We start from the raw sequence: 25,962 nt of genomic DNA, 5'->3' as shown, positions 1-25,962 counted from the left end.
GGAGAGCCAGGAGCAGCTTGGCAAAATGATGGAACGCTTTCTTAAAACGGCAGAAGATGATAGAGGACAACTTCATGACGTCCTAAAGGGACAGGGCACCGCACAGGACCAAGCCCTCGAGAAACTAACCACCGTCATGGGGCAACAAAGACCCGTAACTTCCTTGCCCTCAGTTGTCTTGCAAAAGTACGTGTCGGGTGAAGATCCCGACTATTTCTTCACAAATTTCGAACGCCTAGCCCAGGCTGCGGCTTGGCCTGCCGACCGATGGGGCCACTATCTGGGTCCCCTGTTGATGGTGAACTGCAGGCAGCCTATCAGCAGGCCAATATACAGGGCCAGACTCCCTAGAATGACATTAAAACCTGCATTCTGGAGAGACTGGGGATTGACGACGAAACATACAGGGTTCGTCTGAGGCAGGCCAAAGAAGGACCCCAGGAGACGCCACGGGCTCTCTCGAATAGGTGGCTGAAACCGGCCACAGCCACCAAGGAGGACATCCTGTCAAAAATATACTTGGAGCAGTATCTAGCGTCCCTACATCCGGCCACCCAAAAGTGGGTGAGACAACACGCCCGCCTGACTCTTGATAGTGCTGTGGAGATTGCCAGTGCCTACAGTAGAGCCCAGGAGTCCCAACGGACCAAAGAGGAACCACATCCGCGTATCCCACATGGCAGCCATTCCCGTCCCCAAAGACCACCTCCCGGGGTCAGAAGACCGGATCCGGTCCCCTTGTTACCCTACCCAGTTATGCCTCGACCCAACCCGCCTGGGCCTCAGTGTTATCACTGCGGAGGGTATGGACACATAGCTCGTGTGTGTCCTCAAAAGGAAGAGCCCATGGACATAGGAATGGCCAGGAACTATGTCTGTCTCACCAACGAAGTCACCCCGCCGCCTTTCCGCTGTCCGGTAAGGATTGATGGACACCGCATGATGGCGTTAGCAGACACGGGTTGTAGACATAGCGTCCTACGACCCCAGGAACTACCCCATCCTGTCGGACCAGTGACCGGAACAGTCGCTATCAAATGTGTCCACGGCGACACCAGGAGTTATCCGACGGCCCGAGTACGGGTGCAACAACCCTCAGATGAGGGAAGTATGTTAACTGTCGGTTTGGTTTGCCAATCTCCCCGAACAAGCCATTTTAGGTAGCGACTACAGTGGTCTTCCCCACCTCCTTCAAGACACTACAGACTCCCTAAAGAAATGGTGGGCGGAAGCCCCGTTTCCCCATGGGTCTCCTTCCACGGACTCTCCGTCAAAACCGGGGAAGACCAAGAAGCAAAAGAAAAGAGAGAAAAGGATCTTTACCAGTGCGTACCCGGCTCAAATTGATGTTCATCCATGGGAAACCGACAGGGAATTCCGCGCAACCCAGCAAGAGGATCCGGTTTTGCAGGAAGCCTGGAATCGTGCCCTGGACAATGAGGACCCACTGAAAGTAGGTCCTTACTTTTTTCGAAAGAATGGACTCCTCTACAGAAAAGGGGGGCCACAGCTCCCACCCCAGCTAGTTATCCCAGGATTATTTCGGGACAAAGTACTATATCTGGCCCACAGTCACTTGCTGGGAGGGCATTTCAGCGATGAAAAAACGGGGCAAACAATCCTAGAGAAGTTCTATTGGCCGGGCGTACACGGCCAAATGAAACAGTACTGCAGGGAGTGTCCGGTCTGCCAGAGAAACAGCCGGTATCGTCCCCTCCGGGTTCCTCTCCAGCCCCTTCCTCTTATCGATGTCCCTTTCTCCCGAGTGGGTATGGACCTAATAGGACCCTTGCTACCCTCTAGGACGGGGTGTAGGTACGCTCTGGTGTTAGTGGATTATGCTACCCGGTTCCCGGAAGCCGTCCCTTTGAAACAACCCACTACCCAAAACATAGCCTAGGCCCTCATCTCCATCTTTAGTAGAGTAGGATTCCCTCGGGAGATCTTAACAGATCAAGGTACGCCTTTTGTATCCTCCCTCATGCGTCAAGTATGCGCCCATCTGGGAATTAAACAAATAAGAACTTCGGCGTACCACCCCCAGACAGACGGGTTGGTGGAACGTTATAATGCTACCCTAAAGACCACCCTCAAGAAGCTCCTGGGCCTTGAGAGCAAAAGGTGGGAGGAGATGCTTCCCCTTGTCCTTTTCGCCATCCGTTGTAAAGTGCAAAGTAGTACCAGGTACTCGCCATATGAATTGTTATATGGACGAGCCCCCAGGACCCTGTTAGACATGGCTCGCGAGGCCTGGGAAGCTGAGCGAGATCGTACCCGTCCCCTCCCTGAGTATGTGGACAATCTCCGAACCCATTTAATACAAATCAGAGAGATAGTGAGACAGAACATGGTGGCATCTCAGGTCACACAGAAACAGCAGTATGACAAAGGAACCAAGGCCCGTTCATTTAAACCTGGAGACCTGGTTTTGTTACTCTTACCCTCTTCCGACCATAAGCTATTAGGGCCGTGGCAGGGCCCGTTCCCAATCTTAAGACAGGTGACTCCCGTCACCTACGAAATCGAAATGGATGCCACCCGAGGGGTCACCCAGATCTACCATATAAACCTCTTAAAGAAATGGGAGGGGCCCCGCCCTGTCCTGATGAGCACTCCCTCCCTTCCTTTTGAAGGGTGTATGGACACAGATCTCCCTGAAAGGAACAAACAAGACCTCAGACGGGTCTTGTCCTCCGTACAATCAGTGTTTTCTTCCCTACCGGGACACACCACCATAGTGGAGCATGCAATCCACACAGAACCAGGGAAAACAATGAGACAAAGACCCTACCGTATCCCTGAAGCACGAAGAGCTGTCATAAAAGAAGAGCCGACCCAGATGCTGAAGAGGGGTATCATCGAACCCTCCAGCAGCAGCTGGAATTCACCAATCGTTCTAGTTCCCAAGCCCGATGGCTCTACTCGATTCTGCATCGATTTCAGAGAGGTGAACAAGATCTCGGCCTTCGATTCCTATCCCCTACCTCGAGTAGATGAGATGGTGGAGCGCATAGGCAAAGCCAAGTATATCAGTACCCTTGACTTGTGCAAGGGATACTGGCAGATCCCCTTAAAACCAGAAGACAAGCCAAAAACTGCGTTTTCAACCCCTGAGGGGTTGTTCCAGTTCAGGGTGATGCCCTTCGGGCTTCATGGAGCCCCGGCAACTTTCCAAAGGGCTATGAACCTGGTCTTACGACCCCATTCCAGCTATGCCAGGGCGTACTTAGACGATATAGTCATTCATAGCGACAGCTGGGAACAACACCTACACCATTTGCAATCGGTAGTGAACTCACTTTGTAACCACAGCTTTACCATCAACCCCGCCAAGACCACCTTGGCGGCCCAAAGCGTGAAATACCTGGGTTATCTGTTGGGGGAAGGGGTCATCCGTCCCCAAGATAATAAGATCAAGGCCATTCAATCCATACCCTTCCCTCACACCAAGAGGGAACTCCGTGCCTTTCTCAGTTTGCTGGGGTATTACAGGAGATTTGTTCCCAACTTTTCCCAAACCGCAGCCCCCCTGACCGACCTGTTGAAAAAAGCCACTAGAACCGAAGAGAAGTTACAGCAACCCACTCCCCTGCTGTTACAAGCCTTTGACCTACTCAAACAGTCCCTGCTGTCCGAACCAGTGTTAATCAGTCCTGATTATTCACAACCATTCATCCTTCAGACAGACGCCTCCGATCAGGGTTTGGGGGCAGTCCTGTCACAGAAAGATCCAAGAGGGGTCGAAAAACCGATCCTGTATCTCAGCCGGAAGCTCTTCCCACGTGAACAGAACTATGCGGTTGTTGAGAAAGAGGCCCTAGCTATTAAATGGATAGTCTCCGGTACTATTTGGAGGGCCGGGAGTTCCTCTTGTATACGGACCACGCCCCACTCGAGTGGATGGCCCGCAACCGGGGCCACAACGACCGGGTCCTTCAGTGGTTTCTCTCTACAGCCCTTCCGTTTCAGAACACTACACCGAAAGGGACTAGACCAGGGCAATGCTGATTACCTCTCACGTTATCCGTCTCCTTCGAGCCCTACTAGTAAGACAGCTAGGGAAAGGGGATGTGGAGAAGCAGTCGTCCCTACCTCGTCGGGATGGCGTTCCAGACAGGGGTCCCTCCCCCCAACAACGGGACGTACAGCGTCCCTTACCCATCGGACTTCCTCTCTCTCTCTTCGCCCACAGGATCCGACAACAAACTCCCTGACCGAAGGCCCGGAAGTGGTCACACAGGATACCGGAAGTGAAGCTCCCGTAGGTGACCCGGAACCCCACCCTTCCGGAACCGGAAGCGCGTCCACTGAAGTCCGCCGGGAACAGAGAAAAGCCGTGAGGAAAGAGGGAGTCGTTCACCCCAGCAGACTCGTGGCAGGAGACAGCGATCGGCGTGGAACCCCTGACAGAGAGCGGAGAGGAGGAGGAAGAGAGCGGAGAGAAGGAGAGCGGAGAGGAGAACAAGGAAGAGGACCTGTGGTCGGAGGACTGGTGGCGGCCTCCGGAGGTGGCTGGAGAGCGGCCGCAACTCGGATGAGAGTTGCGGCGGGGCACAAGAGTACCCTCTATCCTTTCTCCGTGTTCCCTGGTGTAAATAGTGTAAATAACTGTAATCATTGTATAGAGACCCTCACGAGCACCTCGCACTAGCCATAGAGATAGTGAAGTATCACGGGCACTGTTTATACTCCGGCGCACTAATCCCTGACACCATCAATCACCCTCTACCCCTTCCCTTCTCTTACTCCTCTTGTCCCCTCCTACCCAACCGGCACTTCCCCACGTTCGCTTTCCGGTCCCTTCACTCCCCGGTGCAGGTGGAAGTACTCGGTAGTCCTTGCTGGACTGGACTAACCCCTGTATTCTCTCTCCCTTGTATATCTCCGAGGAGCACCAGCACCCGGCATTTATCCAGACGACAACAGCCCAGCAGAGGACTACAACCACGGCGTCTACCCTTCATCCGAACCCACCCGGCTCTGCACTTCCATCCAGAAATCCCTCCTATACCTCTGTCGAACAAGACTTTGTGTACTTTACTGTGCAATAAATCCTTAACCATAGCTCACTACATTCGGCCTCCCAGCCTGTTATTCCGGTCCGCCCAACCCACAAGACCACAGAGATGACTCACCCGGGTCTGTGGGTTCAGGCACTGATTATTTCCACTCACACTGAGCTGCGTGAAGTGCTGGGAGTGACCCTCAGAGAGACACGTGCATCCCGTCTGTGGGTTCACCCCTGAGTGGTCACTTGCACTGAGCTAAGTGAAGTGCAGTGTCGCACGAGCTTCAGTGAAGTCAGGCAGGCCCTAAGTGGTCACTCATACCGGTGTGGCGTGCCGTTCAGTGAGCGCCTCTCAGGTTCACTCCTACACTCGCATCTGTCGGATCGGACCTGCGGTGTTCCCTCCCCAGGATTAGCCTCTTGAATCAAACAGTGTCTTTGGAGCGCACGGGCCAGCGACAGTAATTCATAGGGCTCTAATATAACCAAAACCATATATTCGGACCCTTAAGGGTGGGGCCCCCATGCTGGGCTATCTTTTCTGAGCTGAGCTCGGCAGGGTTCCTTCCAAGTGCTCAGAATGTGCCATCGCTCAAGCCGGCGCTTTGCAGCCAGACAGAAGCTTCAGCACCAGCAAGGTAAGAGGGGGCCTGCTGCGCTCCCACCAGTGCCAGCTGCAAAAAAACTTTATACTTACAGCTTCTTCGCATAAATGTATGTATCTTCTATCTCTTATCTTTATGGGGCCATGTGTTTCTAATTAGCATGGAGGCGCGCACTGACCCGACCTCTCAAAGGAAAAAAATCTTGACCAATTAAGATTTTTTTTCCTTAGACAGTGCGCTCCTCCACACAAATTAGAAACACATTGCCCCCATGAAGATAAGAAAGTGCTTTGCGACAGCAGCAAAGCAGACGACCCTGTCCGGATCAGCCGGAGGAAATGGCGAAAGGGCGTCAACAAAAAGAACTCATTTCCAATGGCAGGCCACCGTTTAGCATAAACCGTGACGCCAGCCAATGAAAATGAGGGGCTGGGCTTCAAGTACACCATCTCAAATCTACTCTATTACAATATCTCTCGCCCAGCGAGCAGCGCTTTGCGCTGCAACGCCAGGCGAGACCTAAAAACTTTAGAGCAATATGCAGCTATCGCTTTTACTACACAGATTACAGGAGCACAAGCATTAGGGACTCCATGTTCCATCAAATGAGCATATGCCGCAGTTCAGCAGTTGAACACTATAGGTTGCGCCATTACAAAACAAAGATGGATTCAAAGTGTAACACAAACTGGGTTTAATCTTTTTAATAGTCATGTATGAAAAAACTGCAGAAGTAGATACTCACTAAATACTGTGGAGGAGAATTCCCCAACACCATGGACGTCTCCGATAAAAGGGGCGAGGTTATTGTGGACAAGTAAAAGCACTTCTCAGGATTTCCACAAATAAGTACGTACCAAAACATTGGTGGCGCCATGGTGCAGGGATTCTGCTCCGGATGAGAACTGTTCCTGGGACCAAAGAACATCAATATGTAGGGACTTGAGGGCTAGATGTAGGTAAAATAGATTTACCGATTTTAAATTACCGAATTTTACCGATTCGGTAATTAAAAATCGGTAAATCTATGGGGTCGATGTGCTGGAATACCGAATCGGATGATTTCGTTATTTACCGATTCGGTAAATACCGAATCGGTAAAGCCCATTCATTCCTATGGGCTTTGAAGCCCATAGGAATGAATGGGCATTACCGAATCGGTATTTACCGAATCGGTAAATACCGAATTTCACAAGGGTGCAGGGGGTGTCACTTTGACACCCTCTGGAACCCCCAAAACAGGCTCGGGTGCCATGTGGCAGGCATACATGCCCTAAGGGCAGGTCTGCCTGTCACATGGCATAGGTGTGCATGCACACATGTGCATGCACACCGGAATCGGTATTTTACCATCAAATTGGATTTGATGGTAAAATACCGATTCGGTAAGGCTCCTGGGACTCTGAAGAGTCCCACCTACATATGGGTGGCTCAGATTCGGTAAATTTACCTTTTTTTAAAAAAAAAAAAATTATTTTACCGAATCGGTAAAATTACCGAATCAGTAATTTTACTGATTCGGTAAAATAAAGCCCCTACATGACATTCACCTATTTACCGATCGATAACGGCCGAAAATACCGATTTTCGGCCGTTACCGACCGACCTACATCGGGCCCTGAGTCACCATAGCACCTTAGCATCTATGAGCCCGGGTCCGACTAGCTATAGTGCTCACTTGTCCTCCTTACCTTTCCAGAGAGACAAGTGTTTGGCACCCCAGAACACAACCCTATTGCCCCTCTCAGGGATCGCAGTAACAGGACACACCGTTTTGCTCTCTCACTCGAACCTGTACACAATAAAAGAAGGAAACGAAGGAAGTTTACAAGTTTATTTAAACTATTGTGCTCTAAGTTGCAATAATTGCGACACAATTAGAAAACAAATACATGTCAATAATATCATCAGCATAGTTAATAAACCATATTCAATAAAGAGCCCTGTCACGTTATCTGACAGATCGGCCAAAACCCTCCCCCACTACTAAAGCTAAGCAATTATAGATCCCTGGGTTTATTGGCGGACCCCGTACCTTAGCATGCATGGGTAGATTTTTTACTTCTCAGCGGACGCAGCACTCTTGTTTCAGGACCTGGGGGCGGGGGGGGGGGTTTAGGACGATAGCTAGTTGCCACGCCACCCTCTCGACTGAGCAACGGAGTGCTCTGCTTACTCAACCCCATCGGCATTGATCTATTATATCTGGGGTCTCTAACTTTCAGCGCTGGCCTGACTAGGAGCAAAAGCCCTATGATTGCATGACATCCTCCGGGGTGTGTGAGAGCTATCCGTAAGAGACCTGAATACTCCTTCACTTCAGGAACTGCACATTCATACATTTTTCATACCTTAGTTAGGAGCAAATGTGCAGCACCTGGGTAAAAAAGCTCCGGCCTCCCAACAGACCAGATCAAGTGTCTCCAGGCCTACTGCCCACACAGATACTATGGACCTTGGTCCTTATCAAGGAGGCCTCAACTTGTCTACAACCACGACCAACCAGCTGTTCTGAGGCTTGGTTGGTACTGCGCTAGATTACCACATCTGATCGGAATCAGTTAGAAAGTAGTATTCTTCCTGGCCGTTGCACCACATCTAGATCACCCTGAAGAAGTTCATTTTAATGAACGAAACGAGTTGGCTGGAATTCAGTTCTGTGGGATGACTTTGAAAATAAAAAACTCACCTTTTTTTTGCAACAACTTTGAGTGAATATTCTTACTGTACGGACCACCTGGGTAGTGCACCACTCCCAATTCTGGTGCAGTTCTTCACAGTGCTCCACCCATCTTAGTTGTTGGCCTTCGTTGACCATGATTGTCTTCTCAGCTTCATCTTTAACAGGTCTTTCACTGGCTTATTGTATCTACAATTTCCTTGTTATGTCTTAGAGTTCTTTCAAGCTTTCGGCTTCCTGGGCTTCTGTGACAAAACCATTGATGAATCTTCACTTGTCTGCTCTTAAGCTTCTCTTTGCATCCTTATTGGTTTTGGAGAATTCGCTTTGAACTTTTGGATTTTGCAGAGAGTCTAGATGAAAATACATTCTTTATGCTGGTCTTTCTTGGGACCCGCTATCTCCTGGCAGGTTTATGTCACTGTTCTTTTGATTTTCTCCCATTTGCTTTTTACGGGGTCTCTGTCGTCCTCTAGTTCTTGTAGGAATGGAAACTTTTTACTGAGGGTGACTGAGTATTTCTGTGCATCTTTGAAGAGGGTGGCGATATACCGCTGGCATTTGTTTGTCGTTTCCATCAATGCTTTCTTCAGCTTTAGCCTGGCCACGACAAAGTGAGGTGATGGCCTCAGGCTACGTCCACTCCTCTCATCACTTTCTCATCCTGCAGCTACCTCCAGTGGAACTTCTTGGCATTGCAGACGTGGTCAATCTGATTGTCTGTTGAATGATCTGGTGACACACACGTTGCCTTGTGTATTCATTTGTGTGGGAATACACCGTTCAGGGCACAGAGATATGCAAGCCTTTCACTATTCTCGTTCATGTCGCCAAGGCCATGGTTTCCCATGACTTCATCGTACTCAGTGTTATCACTTCAAATTGTGGCATTGAGGTTCCCCATCATTATTGTGTTTTTTTTTGTGTGGAAGTTGCTGGGATGATTTTCGGACCCTGGGTTTCCCATCCAATCGGAGCTCTGTTAGCTGCTGTCACTAGAATCGGTGCTATTCCCCGAGTATGTGGGGCGTTCATTTCCTCGTGTCCAAAATATAGCAGCATTCCTCCTGGAGACCTTTTTCTGTTTGAACAGTATCCATCTGGTCTAGCTGATGCCAAGCAGGGCACAGTTACATTTTTTCACCTATCTGGGCAGTGTCATCGACGAGCAGGGTGGCACAGATGCCGATGTCAAGGCAAGAATCCTCAAAGCAATGGCTGCCTTCATTTGTATAAAGAAGAGCTGGAGCTTCAAAGACCTACCGCTTAAAACCAATATCAGACTTTTAACACCAACGTAAAATATATCCTTCTATATGGAGCAGAAACTTGGAGAACAGTGACGACCAACAACAAAGTCCAGACCTTCATCAACACCTGTCAGCGGAAAATCCTCCAAATCCGCTGGCTAAACACCATCAGCAGCAACAACCTATGGCAGTAGTCTTCCCAACTCCCTGTTCATGAAGAAATCATGAAAAGAAGTTATGGGCTGAATTTGTCACACCAACTGCAAGCCCACATCAAACACCACCAGGGAAGCCCTCACCTGAAACACTCAAGGGAAAAGGAAAAGAGGAAGGCCAAGATATACCTGGCCTCGAGGCTGACTGCAAGATAAGGTGCACCTGGAGTCAGATAGAAAGAAAAGCTCAGGACCGAGATGGCTGGAGAGTTCTGGTTGATGGCCTATAACCCATGAGGTGTAGTAGGCATAAGTAAGTACGCAGTTCCTCCCAAGAAGCCTCAGTGATGCATGGGGACCTTATCCAGCTACAGTCCAAATGTCTTGAGCACCAGCATCATGCCGTCCATAGTCAAACACTCGGAAACTCACACAATCTTGACTTTCCAGTCTGTAGGTACCCAGTGCCCTTGATGTGTTTTAGCAACCCTGTGACGCTCTTCAGTGTTTCAATAAATAGAGGCTAGTTATTTGACATGCTGTTGACTTTAAGTTCGGATTTACTTTTCCAACTGGCATAGGAAATAGGACCACTTTGAAAAGCATTGGACCATTATTAACATTGACAAATAGAAACAATGGACCAGCCAATGGAGCAGCCATACAAAGTTGTTAGTTTGAAGCACATAACATATTGGTAGGCAAGGCTGATATGTAATACATTTATAAAAGGATTGGGTGGATAAGCAATATTGAAAGAGTTGCAGAGAGGCTTTATGGATGAAAAGGGATCTACTCTGCTGAGGATCTACGGACAACCTCATATGTTACTCTGCCCTTAGACTCGGTCTGCTGCAACACACCTGACCCCATTACTGTCTATTGCATCAGCCTGTTGCCACATATTGCCCACCTACCTCTTTTAGCTCTACGATCAAGGTGGTTATCTAGAGTATGATCAATTACACCGGAATGTTTAAACCTAACCAAGAAGCTGTTTCATTGGAAAGCAAGGCATAGAAGAAGCTGCACTTTCTTGGTTTTTAAAATGTTGCATAGAATCAGCAATTCAGGTCATCCACACTGATCTGTCAACCAATTTTTTCACAGCCTTCCACAGCTGTACTGTACCCTTCCTCACCACGACAATACATTCAATTTAGAATAGGCTTTCATTAAGTACACCTGGTCTCCCTACTGAGAATGCTCCTCTCCAACTGTGGTTCAATCCACCTTCTCAAATGCTTCTATCCACATAATATTCACTACTCCTCCTCGAGAGTCTAGTTTCATTGCATCCATCCCTTTCTTCCCCCTACCATGTCGCACTCTCCTGTGAGACATGAAGTAGTGTCTGTGCCACCCTCTTCCTATAACTTTGATCTTTGGCCTGCATGAGCATTTAAAGATCTGCTTTCTAGTTTTACTGGCCTCCAGTGAGTCCCTTGTCTCATCTTCAGCATATTCAGAACATTGAGCCCCTGTGATACCCCCAGGTGTCTGTAGCTTGCACTCAGGTCACCACTAGCTTCATTATCTTTTCTTTTCACTGTCTATTCATGTAGTTCTCTGTAGGCATATGATCATTTTCTTTGTATTGATACGTAGGGACTGCTGTGAACTACTTTAAAACGCTTTCTCTGTGATCCATCTAACTTTCCATTACCCTTTTCCTTTGTTTGTAGCACAGTCACGGGCACAGCCACTACACACCAGAGGGCCTTACCTCCAAGAAGGACCAGGAGGAGGGAGTGACCGAGAAGTTGCAAAATGGTGACATGGATCACATGATTCCGGCGCTGCGTGCCAGTGAGTCAGAGATGAAGAGTCCAGCAGGTGATGGAAAGGTCATCGTAGGATCCCTTTCAATACAGGTGAGCCAGATTGCCACAAGCAGATTCCAATTCTTGGAGGAGTTGCGCCCAATGTTGCAAGCAAATGTATTCGAAAAATCCTACCAATTGTTGAAAATGCTGGTAGAAAGATTACTAGGACGAGAGCAAGGTTTACACTTAAGGCAAAGTTAAGTAATATACATAGATTTTGTTATCTTTTCCATCATCTGTTCGATCTGTGTCACCTTGACCCCCTGTGGTGATTTTGTACCATTCTTTTCCATAGTGATATTTTCTGTTTCCTGCAACGTCTATCTTATTTTGCTGTGTCTGTGTGACTCCTCTCCTCTGGGAACCATGTGTCCTCTTTACCCTAAGGATGGCCTATCCTAACACTGTCCTTTTTGGTGTTTCCATGCATCATCCATGCCCTTTGAGATAAACCTATGTAATCTCTCCTGTGTTTTTATGCAGTTCTTGCTGTTTTTGAAAACCGTATACCATTATTGCTCCTAATGTTTGTATGCACTACCCCTGCCCTATCTACCCATGTGCCATTCTGAATCTCATTTATCTCCAACTGCTATCCTTACTGTGAGTGTTGCTTGTGCTGTGTTTATCCTTTTGCAGCCCAGGTGTGGGTGTCCTCGGTGCCTGTTTATCATATGACTGTTTCTGGTTTTCCTTGTAGGATCTGGCGGGCTCTCAGGGCGCCTGCTACTGGCTAAAAGGTATACGTTACTCTGACATCGCCACTCTGGCTTGGATGATTACTCTCAGTGATGGACTTCACAACTTCATCGATGGCCTCGCAATCGGGGCCTCCTTCACGGTTTCTGTCTTCCAGGGCATCAGCACTTCTGTTGCCATCCTGTGTGAAGAGTTTCCTCATGAGCTGGGTATGATTTATTTTAATTTTTCCAGGGATCTAAAAAGGTTGTGCTAATGGTTTGCAGACGGGAGGAGTAGAGTGCACCTACAACACATGAGAGGGGAGACCTAAATTGTATAGCCTGCATGAGTAAGGTGAGGTAATGTGTGCACAATATGAGAATGAGTAGGATGTGATGCAAGCCTGAGGTGAGCTGAATTAGATGTGTAAGGAAGATATTCAACATGTGTGATGCGAAAGGATGTACTGTATGTATGACGTAATGTAGAAGGTGTGCTGTTCGTATGATGTGAGAAGGAAGATTTTCTACATATACCAGCTAAGGAGGTGTGCTTTATGTAGACGTAGAGGGCATAATATGTGTATTAGGCAAAGAGGGGGTCCAGCATATATGAGTTTCTGAAGTTCATCTGCAAGTGAGTGTTGACCTTAATCAAGTGTGCTATATGAGGTAAGGAGGGTGTTCTTGTTGGAATGAGAGGCTGAATAGGTAACATGCCCATATATATATGATGAAGAGGAAGAGGTGAGCAGTATAAAGTGAGGATTGAGTTCTACATTTATAATTACTACACTTGTATTATGCACTCTACCTTTTTGTCTGGTCTCTAGTTGATAATGACAGGTGTTAATAGTGAAGTAAGGGCGTACAATATGTATGGAGTGAGGAGAATGGTTTGCTTCATCAGGTGAAGTCAGCATGCACTTTGAGGCTAGAGTTTGTTCTACATGTGCTGTAGATTGTACTGTACAGGTGAGCATGGGAAGCTACTCTATTGGGTGAAAAGGTTTTTTCACTTGTAGGGTGAAGTGCTAGCATGTGAGAGAACAGTGAGCAGCAGTTTTCTGGTGGGATGTCTGTTCTCTTTTCGATGAGGAGGATGCATTTTTCCCTATATTAGCTGAATAGGAAGCTCTACAACACTGAAATGTTTTGAGACATCTGTAGAGTTGAAGGGCAAGTTTACATAGTGGACATCAAATCCCCTTTAAATTTGGCATCCTTGCCCCACAATTCACACTTGCATGAGACTGAGAAAAGGCAAGCGTTTGAAATCTTCAAAGCTGAAATGTAGGGAATAAAAGTTTACCCAGCATGCCGCCAAACTCCAAAAATGTGGATATTGGTGACTCTGGAACTTAAGAAAAAGTCTTCATAGGAGAAAGAGCATCAAAGCACCATCACTGAAGGCATCTAATCATCAACTGTTGTTCAAGGAAACTCTTTCACTTAAAATGATTTGTTTGTACCCGACATTACACCTTATTGCAGCACAACGTATGTTCTTTTCTGCAGGATATGTTTCCTCTCCAGATAGCAAAATCCTAACCCTCTGTCTGATTGACAGGCAATACTGTTTTCACGTATGTTGTTCTAAAACCCTTTAAATTAAATTTCCAAATGTTTCCAAAGTGGCAGAAGACATTTCCCGTTAGGATCTCCACTATGATATGACATTCATGTCCAGGCAAATGTCAGGCTCAGCATGTGCTATTGAAGACTCACTAAGACAGCACCTTAGTGAACAGTTTTCAAGATCCACACCATCTAGGGGTAAGGGCTTGGAACAGTTTTTCGGAGTGGTGGCTGTGGTAGGTTGACAGTTGGCTGAGTCAATATTTCTCATGAGGACGGTAAATAAATCCACTATGATTTGGATGTAGAAGCCATCTTGAGATATGTTTTTCAGCCATCTGGTTCAGATCTGTGAGTATGTGTGTCAGTCATTGTCTGTGTCATCGGGACTGAAGAGCAAATCGTGATTCATTTGGGGCAGTTTTTTGCAGCAAGGGGTGATTTAGGCTTTGAAGCTCAGTGGTTTATCTGGCCATGTATAACTCCCATATTTCCCTAATTTATGGGTGTTTGCTGTCTTCTTGAGGAAAGGCATGGAAAACAGTGCACTTCTATTTTTGACATCAATGCCAATGAATAGATCAACGCAAAGTGTGTAATTTGTGTCCATTCTTGCTCAATACATTGAAAACTTAGCGCGAGAAATACTAGGCTTTCATGTGATGATGTTGACTTGAACCAAATTGTAGTCTATCTGAAGCTACAAGCACAAAGCAATATGTGATTGCTATTTAGCTGAGCATTGTGCTCTAGATGAAGCCCATGGTGCTGGGGTAAGAGATGCTCCTAGACTTAAGGTTGAAAACTCTTCATAACCACCACCAACATTTATTGTTATCCCTTCACTGAAAATTCTTCAGTGCTCAGCAGCTCTTGAGGTTGAAAAGATGTCTTCCTGCATAGAAAAGTACGAAACTATCCATTACCAAGAGTCTACGCAATTCTCAGGAAACCTAATTAGAAAAGGCCAAAGGAGGAGTTAGTCTCCACACATTTGCCTCCATTGCAGAAAGATGATCACTCCCTCCGTCTGTCCGTCTCTCACCCAGCATAATACAATGTTGTCTGTTTCCTTGTTCCTCACCTTAAACCTTGCAGGATCAACGTGATGTTTGTCATGAGAACACATAATCAAGGACGAGAAACAAATAATCTGTGAGGTCTACCATACCTATTTATCTTCAGAAGATTATGGGCAGTATCTCATGTACCCATCTCCCTACGTCCTATCCAGATCGTGTGAAACCTTAACTCGTGATTATGTAAAGGCGACCTCATTTGTATGGGATACTGTAAGAGGAATAAGGCTCATTTAAAAAAGACTCTTTAACTCCACTGCAGGACAAATATCTGTTTTACCAAAACTCCTGTGGGTGTTTTAACAAGGCGCAGAGCTCTTCCAGAACCTGTCCACTGCTAGAGTGGTAACACCATCTGTTCCTCAGGATCTCACATTTGCAGTATGCCATCTGTGGTCAGCTTGTAAGAGATTGGTAAAGGGAAAGTTCATTAGTCGTCCCCCTCCTGACAAGTTAAGCACAATACTTGATATAGTAGATAAAGATATAGATGCAGGCTAAGCTAGACAGTAGTGGGTTACAGATTCAATACCCCCCGGAACCAGGACTGGAATGAGTTACACAAAAGAAAAGTAGCAGTTTCTGCGCAAATGTATTGATGTTGTTTCCAATACCATTGCAATAAGTGGCAAGATGTCCTCCCTTACGGCTTCCTCCATTTGACTCCTAGGTGACTCCGACTACGTACAGTAACTCATTCAAAGTAGTATATTGTCACTTTATTCACAAATATATCCTAGCAATTTTTTCCTCCGTGAAACTTAGTAATTTGTGATATATCAAAAGACTTCCCAGATTCGACCTCATTAATGTAGAATCCTGTTAATAAGGCACTACTGGGGGATATTTCAATCTCTTGCAAGTGTGGTTGCTAAAATCTTCTTTATTTAAAAAGATCACCTTTCCAAGCAACTAAAATGTAATTGGCTAGCCTAATGCGGTCGTTAAAAAAAGCAAAATCTAATTTACCTTTATTACCTAAAATAGTTTTTACAATTGAATATGTAAAGACCATGTTGAAGGAATTTGAATGGAAAGGTGTTGTAAGGATGGCACATACCCACATCAACTGCCAAAATCATACACATATCAAATACATTGGATAAAGGGCACAAGCTTTAAACTGCTCACTCAGTATGCCCATAAGATATGGTAACGCTAATTACTGAACAACAGACGTTAAATATTCATATATTGTTTCATAATGAAAGAGGCTAATGTTAATGGTGCAGTTTACTCAGATGAAGTTGGTGTTGGTTGCAAGTGGAATGGAAAACGTTTTAGGAAAGAGGCAAACATTTTGTTAAGGTAATCTGTTGATCGGAGATTCTTTACAATGTACATTTTTGTGTGTATTATGAAACCGGTAGATAGGCTTAACTCAAGAAAGATGAGGTATCAAATTGACTTGATTCAATTAACTTTATCAATGTAATCAATCACTCTTCAGATCTAAAAAGGTTGTTTCAGTTTCTAGACTCTCATACCCACAGACTGACATCCTACCTTGCTCCCTAGATGTCTCTGCTTCTCCTCGGCCAATCCTCCAAGCCCTAGGCCATATGAAATGGCACCTATCTAGCTGAAAGACGTGTTCTTGCGACCAATTCTTCCTCACGCTTTGCCCAGGTAGTGGGAGGTGGTCATCACTGTCTCACTTTCCTGATCTTTGCTGCTTCTGATGGACACTTTTGCCACAGATACCTCATTCTCTGAAAATGGCAAAGCCATTGCGTGCTTGCTGGGCTTCACCTCCCAGGAAAGCAATTCTACTAGTAATACTGAAAGGTTGATGGTTAATCCATAGCACAACTGTCCTGTCAAGGGCAACCTTTACAACTGATCCAAACACCCAAACAAATGTAGTGTACCTTTGGGAGAATGGTGGATCGAAAGGATGTCATCACTACTACCAAAAACACCAACAAGAGTATCCGCTACAGTCCCCGACATCTTGCTCTGCTCCCTCAATTCCAACTCCACCCGTTCAAAATGCTGTGCCAAATTATATTGAGGACTCACTGTAGAACACAACAAATGTTCAGCTTTTTGTGGGCTTCAGTGGAGCAAAGAATGGCAAAGTGGTAACCAAACACACAATTTCTATTGTGTTACCCTTTATATTAATATCTGCCATGGTTTGCAAAGAAAGACCCTCTGGCTGGCTTTTGTGCTAATTCCACTAGGGCTATGGTACCTTCGACTTCTCCTAGTAGAGTGTTCCAGTAGCCTATTTTTTTTTTTAATAAAGCAAATACTTCAATTCTGTCCATGGGCTTACTGAAGATGTTTACACAGGCAAAAGAGACTAGAATACTACCAAAGGTCAGTAAGGAAGCAGTAATCACAATCCTACCTAAACTTGGCAGACCAACTGAGAGATATGATGCTTATCAACCTGCACTTCTCAGTATTGAGCCAAATATAGTAGTAAGATGCTAGCAAAATTATTAACATTAATCAGGGAGACAATGGTCCACATGGACCAACATGGCTTCCACATACAGCCACCAGACATAACAGAAGCTCTCTGACTAATGCATTAGCCCTGGAAAATAGACTAAAAGCCCTCCAAGCAGTTTTATAAATTGATTTTGAGAAGGCTATTGATTTACTAGAGGAGGAAATGTATTTGCATTATTTAATCATTTAAACACCGGATCAACATTGTTAGCATGCACACTCTACACGGTACCACTAGCTTGTTGGACTGGTAAATAAATAGTATGCTATCACAGCCTATCCCAATTGCACGTAGTTACTGTCCGTGGTAACTGATGAACCTTTGGCTGCACTTGTAACAGCAGATCCTGAATAGTTGGATTTAATTGGGATGTGGGGGTTAAAGACACAGAATCGCTATATGCAGACATCCTTCTTATATACCTTAAACACCCTGACAAATAGAGACCATGTGCAATGCAAATGCTTAATGTGTTTGGTAAGTTTTCAGACCACCAGGTTAGTTGGAATAAATCCAACCTGGCGGATACTGGATCCCCCGTTCTCACTTGAAGTAGAAGCGGAAGCAGTTGAATGTTAGGGAATATATTTCTGACGACCCAGTTCGATCATGGGTAAGGAACATTAATCCACAACTTTAAAAACAGTAAAAATACATCTCTCAATTGATGATGATGACAGTGTCCTTAATGGGTGGAATAGCCCTAATAACAAGCATTGCCAAAGTCAACAGGAGAGCTACTGGCTTTGGCAATGTCTTTAGATACGTTGTTGAATTATATGGTTGCTGTTCAGTATGGATAAAAGTTATTGTGGTGGTTTAGGGTGGAGTTGGGTGTTATAGTAAGGTTGGGACAGATGCGAATGGGGTAGTGTGTAGACTGGGTTAGGTTGATGTAGAGTGGGTGTGTGGTTGATTGGAGTAAAGCGGGTGTGGTAGATTGGAGTAGTCTGAGGTGGGTTTGATTGGTGTAGATTAGAGTAGTGTAGATTAGGTTAGAGTGGAGTGTGGTAGATTGTAGTGGTGTAGGTTGTAGATTGTAATGGATCGAAGTAGGTTTAAGTGGTGTACAGTGAAGTGTGCTATATTGTCAGAGTCAAGTTAAGCAGAGTGTTTTAGGTTATAGAGTGAGGTAGGATAGAATGGGTTTCAGGGGAGTTGGATAGAGTGGGGTAAATAATGGTAGGATTTAGTTGAGTTAAATGGGCTAGATGGGAGTGGGATAGATTAGGCTAGGTTGTAGTGTGTGTGTGGTAGATCGTAGTGTGGTAGATTGTGTAGAGGGGAGTGGGGTAGAAATGGCTAGATTGTGGTAGAGTGGGGTGTGCTTGAGTGGGGTCATTCGGAGTGTATGTTGTGTTTACCTTTTTTGTTGTTGAGGAAATAGATTTATTTTACAATTTTTATTTAAAAAAAATTGTTTATTCAATTTTGCGGAGCTAGTAATTTCTTTTTGTGCATACCATATATACCAAAATATTGTATCTAATAAGTCAATGCTCATTTTGTTATGAAAGCAAGTGTGTATTGGATAAAAAACAAATACATGCTGTCACACGATCTGCTTAATCTGTGCAATTGAAAGAAAGTGAGGTACAACAAAATTAATTTTGTAAACATTTGAAATGCCAAAGCAATGTTGATGCACAATTTCTTTGATCTCATACAAACTTACAACTAAGTGAAATGTATGTGTAAACATTAATATAAACATCGATCTAATGCTGATGCGAAAACCAATGCTGTGGGGAGGGGGGGGGGGATCAATCTGAAACACTAAAACCAAAGTGTTAACAAAAATTGTTTTTTTTTTTGCCCCCAAAAAGTTCTCAGCAGCACAAGTATGGCGCCAGTAGCAGAGAAACACAAATGTAATGAAATGTTGCCGATTCAAAAATAGTGTCAACTGGCTGCTGATTTGAAGCGCTCTGCATGGATTATACATTGTAACCGCTCGAATAGTCCCTGCTATGTAAGAAAGTCATGTCAAACAAAATGGCGACCTGAAACACAAGCCAAAATTAAGAAAGCTAGGAAACCAAACACATACAGTCCCACCAACTGCTTCACTAATCCGTGCAATTGAAAAAAAGCGAGGTAGAACAAAGTGAAATATGTAACCCTTACAAATGCCAAAGCAATGCCGATTTAAAAGAAAATGCTGATCCAATACGAAATTATAGCTAAGTGAAATTTATGTCTAAACGTTAATATAAGTGCCAATACAAAAAGCAATGTTAATATGAAAAAAATGAATGAATGCCGATCTGAAATACTAAAACAAAGTTTTGCCCCAAAAAATTATAATGCACAATTATTTTCTCAAATATTTTTAAATTCTTATCAGTGCTGCTATATATGTATTAAATGTAGTTTTAAGTGAAACTGTTAATTGTTTGAAGTAAAAGACAAAGTATAATAGTGAGTGATCACCTTTAATCCTACATATCTACAGTGTTGGTCTTAAAAAAGAAAAAAAAAACCTCAATTAAGGTAGCGCAGAGAAGAGTCTTATCTAACTAACACAAGCAGGTACTCAGACTGGTTTTTCATTTATTTTATCAATTTGTTTTGTAATCTATTTTTGTATGATCTTACTAAAGTGCACGATGCAGGTGAAATTTGTTTTATTAAAGTAGACCATGCAGATATTTCCCGTGTCAGTGGAACCTCTTTACAAAATTTGATATGTTGCCTTTGCAGTAATGGTGCTGCGAAGTGGATGTTTCTTTAAAGCAGTTTCCAGGGATCACATTGTAATACAATCAGAGCACATATGAAAGCAGTGTAGGAGAAACAGCTAGCAATATTTAGGTTTACAGTAGCAGTATTTGTATCCAGAGGGTGCTGGATAACTTTGTTGAAAGAGATAATTGTAGTGCATATGATTAGAATATGTAATTTTGTTAGTTATATGTGTGAGAGATGAAAGTGATAAAAAAATTGCTCAAAATCGGGGTACAATAACTGCACAGTACGTGAGTTACTAACTGTGCAATAAATCACTGGCTACAGTATAGCAATAAAAGATAATGTGTGTAGTTTATTGCCTTATTAAAGTGCACTGCACAGATAGTAACTGTGTGACTGGAACCTATTTACTAAAGTAAATAGACTGCATATGCAACAGTGTTTTTGGGTACTGGATGGTGCCTTTAAAGCGATTCCCATGGATTACATTGTTACAGCGGAATAGTCCATCGGAAAGTGCTTTATGATGAATAGCAAGTGCATTTTAAATGCCACAAGAGCATTTTTATCCAGACGGCACTGGTCAGCGTTGTTAAAAGAACTTTGTGTAACGCATAAATGTATTGTATTGTATCGTATTTGCATTTATATAGCTCTTACTATCCATGACGAGGCGCTGTTGTGCTTTTTCGGCGAGTAGCAAGCAGTGCCTATAATCAGTATATTTTATTAGCTTAATAATTATAATGTGTTTTTGACGCACATGGAGATTAATAGTATTCTATAAACCTGAGAACGATGACGCTGCACTGGACTTAAAGAGGATTGTCTATTGGCCGGCTTATTTTCAGCCTTAAAAAACGCAGCCTACAAACAGATGCAGTTATATTATATAGCGACCTGGCCGGCAACATGTAACTGGTCTGCTTGTGCATAGTATAGCAAATGAACTAAGAATCGAAGTCTAAGGCACAGTGGGGCCTTGCTGGCTATTGAAGTAACTTTGCATTTTTTTTTTTATAGCAATTATTTTATCGCCAAAAATGATCAATTAGAAATAACAAATACAGTGATAAGGAAGTCCTGCTTATTCTGCTTATTCCCATATTGAGTTACAGATGTTAACTGTGATATATGCACCAATAACAAATAATATTTGTGTGCGATATTTAAGTAAAGATGGAAAAAGGGAGGAGAGAGAATAAGCTGTGAAAGGAATAAAGCAAGGAGAGGAAAGGAAGAAGGAGAAGAGAGAAGAAGTAGTGCGGAAAAGACAGAACTACAAAACAGGGAAGATAAATCAATTTGGTAAAGTCCAAGTATAATAATACAGGTGGGTGGGGAAAGGTGGTGCAGTAATAGTGATGCGGAAGAGTTCAGAATGCTGTACTGTACCAGGTCTTGAGTTGCTTCCTGAAGGAGAGGTGGTCTTGGATCAGGCGGAGGTGGATGGGGAGGGAGTTCCACCTCTTGGCAGCCAGGTAGGAGAAGGATCTTCCTCCTGTTGTGGCTCTTCGGATGCGGGGAACGGCGGCGAGGGGGTGGCTGGTTGATCGTAGCTGGCGGGTGGGAGTGTAGAAGGTCAGGCGGTCGTTGAGGTATCTGGGGCCTTGGTTGTGGAGAGCTTTGTGTGCGTGGGTGAGGAGTCGGAACGTGATTCTGTTGCTGACGGGAAGCCAGTGCAGGTCTCTCAGGTGTCCGGCGATGTGGCTGTGTCGGGGATATCCATGATGAGTCGTGCTGATGCGTTCTGAATGCGCTGGAGTCTTTTCTGGAGTTTGGCTGTGGTTCCGGCGTAGAGGGAGTTGCCGTAGTCCAGTCGGCTGGTGAAGAGGGCCTGGGTGACCGTCTTCCTGGTTTTGGTGAGGATCCACCGGAAGATCTTGCGTAGCATGCGTAGGATGTTGAAGCATGACGAGGAGAAGGCGTTGACTTGTTTGGTCATCCAGAGGGATGAGTCCAGGATGAAGCCCAGGTTGCGTGTGTGGTCCATTGGTTTGGGTGCACTGCCCAGGGCAGGGGGCCACCAGGAGTCGTCCCAGGCGGAGGGTGATGATCCCAGGATCAGGACTTCCGTTTTATCTGAGTTCAGTTTCAGGTGACTGCTCATCATCCACTCGGCTACGTCTTTCATCCCTTCGTGTAGGTTGGTTCTGGCGGGTGCGGGGTCGTTGGTGAGGGAGAGGATCAGCTGGGGTTCATCGGCGTAGGAGAGGATGTTGAGGTTGTGCTGGCATGCGATGGCCGCGAGGGGGCTCATGTAGATGTTGAACAGCGTGGGGCTGAGTGATGAACCTTGTGGTACGCCGGAGATGACTTTGGTGGCCTCGGATCTGAACAGGGGGAGGCGGACTCTCTGTGTTCTTCCGGCGAGGAAGGAGATGATCCATTCCAGTGCCTTCTCCAGGATTCTGATGTGGTTCAGGTGCTGCACTAGGGTGCGGTGGCAGACAGTGTCGAACGCTGCGGAGAGGTCCAGGAGGATGAGGGCCGCTGTTTCCCCGTTGTCGAGCAGGACTCGGATGTCGTCGGTGGCTGCGATGAGGGCGGTCTCGGTGCTGTGGTTGGCCCGGAAGCCGGACTGTGAGTGGTCGAGGGATCCATTCGTCTCGAGGAAGGCGGCCAGCTGTCTGTTGACGGTCTTCTCGATGACTTTGGCAGGAAAAGAAAGGAGCGAGATGGGGCGATAGTTTTTGAGGTCGGTGGGGTCCGCTGATGGTTTCTTCAGTAGGGCGCTGAGTTTGGCGTGCTTCGAGCGCTCTGGGAAGGTGGCGGTGTCGAAGGAGGTGTTGATGATGTCCCGGAGATGGGGTGCGATGACTGAGTCGGCCTTGTTGAAGAGTGGGTGGAGTTCATCGTGCGGATGGTGTCTTCGGTGTTGACCAGGGTCCAGGCGCGGAGGGTGGTGGTGGGGCGCGTTGGTACGGTCGTAGGGTGCGTCGGCTGTGTGCTGAAACTGTTGTGTATGTCTAATGGTGATTTTTTGTTTTGCTTAATTATATTTATAACTCCTATGTAAGGATGTAATAGGAGTTTTACAAAGAATTATGTTTTAAATATTTGTGCACTTTTAAATGTACTATGTTTTAATGAAGAAATAATTAGTTGGAAAGTACTTTTGGAAGTCAATTTTTAATTCTGTTATTAAAGTGCTCCATGCAACGGGGATTGCTTTTAACATCGCCATTGCATCGCCTGACAAAATGGTGAAAATTGCTCTTCTTTGGAAAGCTGGGAAGGACTGTTTTTTTTTTTTTTTGCTTATTACTGTGCAGCACATCTAGTGGTAATGACTGGCTTTTGAACTTCAGACACGACCCAGCGTATAATAGCAAAAGACGGGCACTGGAGTGGGGGGGAGGGGTGTTTTAAGGAACAAATTCAATTTTTATATTGGGTACTCATATTCTCAGATACTCCTTCGGTTACAAGTTTGAGGCATATGAGCTGCAGATTCTACACTTTGCATTAGATAGCCACCTGGTGTTGGGCTCGGATGATTGCATGTTGTTGTCGTCTTGGAAGAAGTCTTTGTAGTCACAAGATAGGTGACTCCTCCCTTGGACGATAGTGCGCATGGGCATCTGCTCCATCCTTCGATTGTTTTTTTCTGCCACTGGGTTCGGATGAAACTTTTCCGCTCCGGTTCGAAATCTACTTTTCAAGTACTTCGACGCGTAAAATTTTCTACAGACTTCACCAAACAACTTTTGATACCTATAAACATTGACTAGACTTTGTCAGCTCGATTCTGGTCGTCAACGCGGGCCGTTGGGCCTACCCACGCCAGGAGGCCTACACCTCATGGAAAGGACACATTCAAAAGATGCCCCGAGTGTGAAGCAAAATTTCCACACAGTGACCATCACGAAATCTGTAACCTGTGCTCATCGCCAGACCACGACGAATCCAGCTGCACAGCCTATGCATCCTGCAGATCGAAAAAGACCATTCGGGATCGGAGGGTCTGTTGACGCGACATGCGGAGATCAGCGCCGGAACCAGTGAATATCTTCGAAGGTCCATGTGTCTCGGAAGAAGATTCCGATGATCTCCAGATCGTATCCGAGATAGACAACTCCGATGACTCCATACCTTCGGGTCAACGCGTGAGTACCACTGCCCCTACCCCAGCCCAAACACCAAAATCGAAGGCAAAGGTCAACACTCCGCCTGCGGGGCCCAGTCGAGACCGAAAAACCACTTTGAATGCCCCGCCATCGAGCCCGGCACCGAAGAAAATAATGAAGCTTTCCGATAGCTCCATACCGAGCAGACCGCATGTGCCGATACCACCTGCTCCCTTGGCACCAAAACAAAAAGAAGTCCCGGTTCCAAAAGACACTCCGAAACCGTCGACTCCGAGAGACAAAACGGCTCCGAAAACAGCCAAGCATGTTTCCGATGCCCCGAAAACAGCTCCCACTCCGAAACCGATACTCTCAATGCCGAAACAAACAAAGCCTGCTACCGATCCTTCCAAGTACACGAAACAGGCTTCGGCTCTAAAGACAATACCTTTGGTGCCAAAATCTACACCAAAAGACTCCACTTCGGCTCCTAAGGCTAAAGACAAGCAACAAACGGGTTCGGAACCGAAAAAATCAGCGCCGAAGGCTGTGCCTCAAGAAGAGGAGCTTTTCCAACCAGATCCTTTACAAAAAAGGATCTACATTGATCCAGAAACCGGACATGTTTCCACCACACCACACAGGAAGAGGAAATAAGATACAACCCCTACACCTCCAGTACCTGTCAAGAAGGACTCGGCCACATCTCCTATGCACCCTTCTTCTCCTGTATCTCCTTCTCCTGCTCTTGCTCTTCCTATAAACATTTGACCTAAAAATTCTCCTACTCACTCTCCACAACATACACCTCCTCAAGATACTAATGATGATGAGTATAGCATGGGGGGAGGGAGAGACCCAGATGAACCCTTTCCCTACCCAACAGGTTCACCAGACTGGAAGTATCCAAACCCACAGGATGTACCAGATATTCCTGACCCACATAGATATCCAGCTAAACCTTATCCTCCAGAAGACAATATTTTGTTTTGGACACTTAATTAATAGGGCTGCCATCTATCACAATGTCACCATGCATATCAGATGAGGCAGAGGAACATTTTTTACTAGACACTTTTGAACACTCCCGAAAATCTGTGCAAATACTGCCAATGATTAAAGGAGTCATTAAACATGCACCAGAAGTGTTTAAAGATCCTGTAAGAGCTAGAATCATAAACCCAAGGATAGAGAAAAAGTACAGAGCTGCTCCTGGGGATCCTGCCTACATTAAAGGACAGCTACCCTTAGACTCCCTAGTAGTTTCAAACGCTAGGAAAAGAGCAAATTCCCAAACATCAGTTGAAGCACCACCGCCTGATAAAGAATCAAAGATCATAGATGCTTCAGGAAAAAGAATAGCTGCACAAGCTAGCAATACATGGAGCATTGCTAACACACAGGCCCTCCTCGCAAGATACGACAGGGCTCACTATGATCCACTAGAGAAACTCTTACAACATCTACCTGACCAATATAAGTCACAAGCAGATGACCTTATACAAGACGTAAGCTTATATCAAATGCCTCCATTAAATGCGCACTAGATGTAGCGGACACTGCATCCAGAGCAATAAACACCAGTTTCCTCCTTAGATGTCACACGTGGCTACGCATTTCAGGATTTAAGCAAAAAAGGGCACTCCACACGCAAACTAGGAGCCTCCATGGCTTTCTTAGGGAACATTCCCCTAGATGAGATCTGCAAGGCCGCAACATGGTCTACAACACACACCTTCACTAAACAATATTGTGTTGATGTGCAAGCCAAGCAGCAAGCTGCAGTAGGCCAAGCTTTCCTCAAAACTCTCTTTCAAACTACTGCAACGGATACAGGCGACAACCGCTAAGGGGAGACACTGCTGTACAATCGATG

The 25,962-nt window shown here is 45.5% G+C and overlaps 1 protein-coding gene across 3 annotated transcripts in view; it reads left to right on the top strand.

Annotated features, from left to right (window-relative positions):
* SLC39A14 (solute carrier family 39 member 14) overlaps positions 1 to 25,962 on the top strand; it is a 207,066-nt gene that overhangs the window by 165,396 nt on the left and 15,708 nt on the right. For all 3 annotated transcript variants that reach the window (XM_086943634.1, XM_086943635.1, XM_086943636.1), the window contains exons 6-7: positions 11,384 to 11,572; positions 12,225 to 12,432. In XM_086943634.1, coding sequence (XP_086799760.1) covers positions 11,384 to 11,572; positions 12,225 to 12,432 — 397 coding nt within the window. The remainder of the gene's footprint in view (positions 1 to 11,383; positions 11,573 to 12,224; positions 12,433 to 25,962) is intronic.

The sequence above is a fragment of the Lissotriton vulgaris genome, chromosome 11, assembly GCF_964263255.1.
Source record: "Lissotriton vulgaris chromosome 11, aLisVul1.2, whole genome shotgun sequence".
In the NCBI taxonomy this organism is placed as follows: Eukaryota; Metazoa; Chordata; class Amphibia; order Caudata; family Salamandridae; genus Lissotriton; species Lissotriton vulgaris.
The sequence above is the reverse complement of the archived record's forward strand: the minus strand, read 5'-3'. Positions and strand labels throughout refer to the sequence as shown.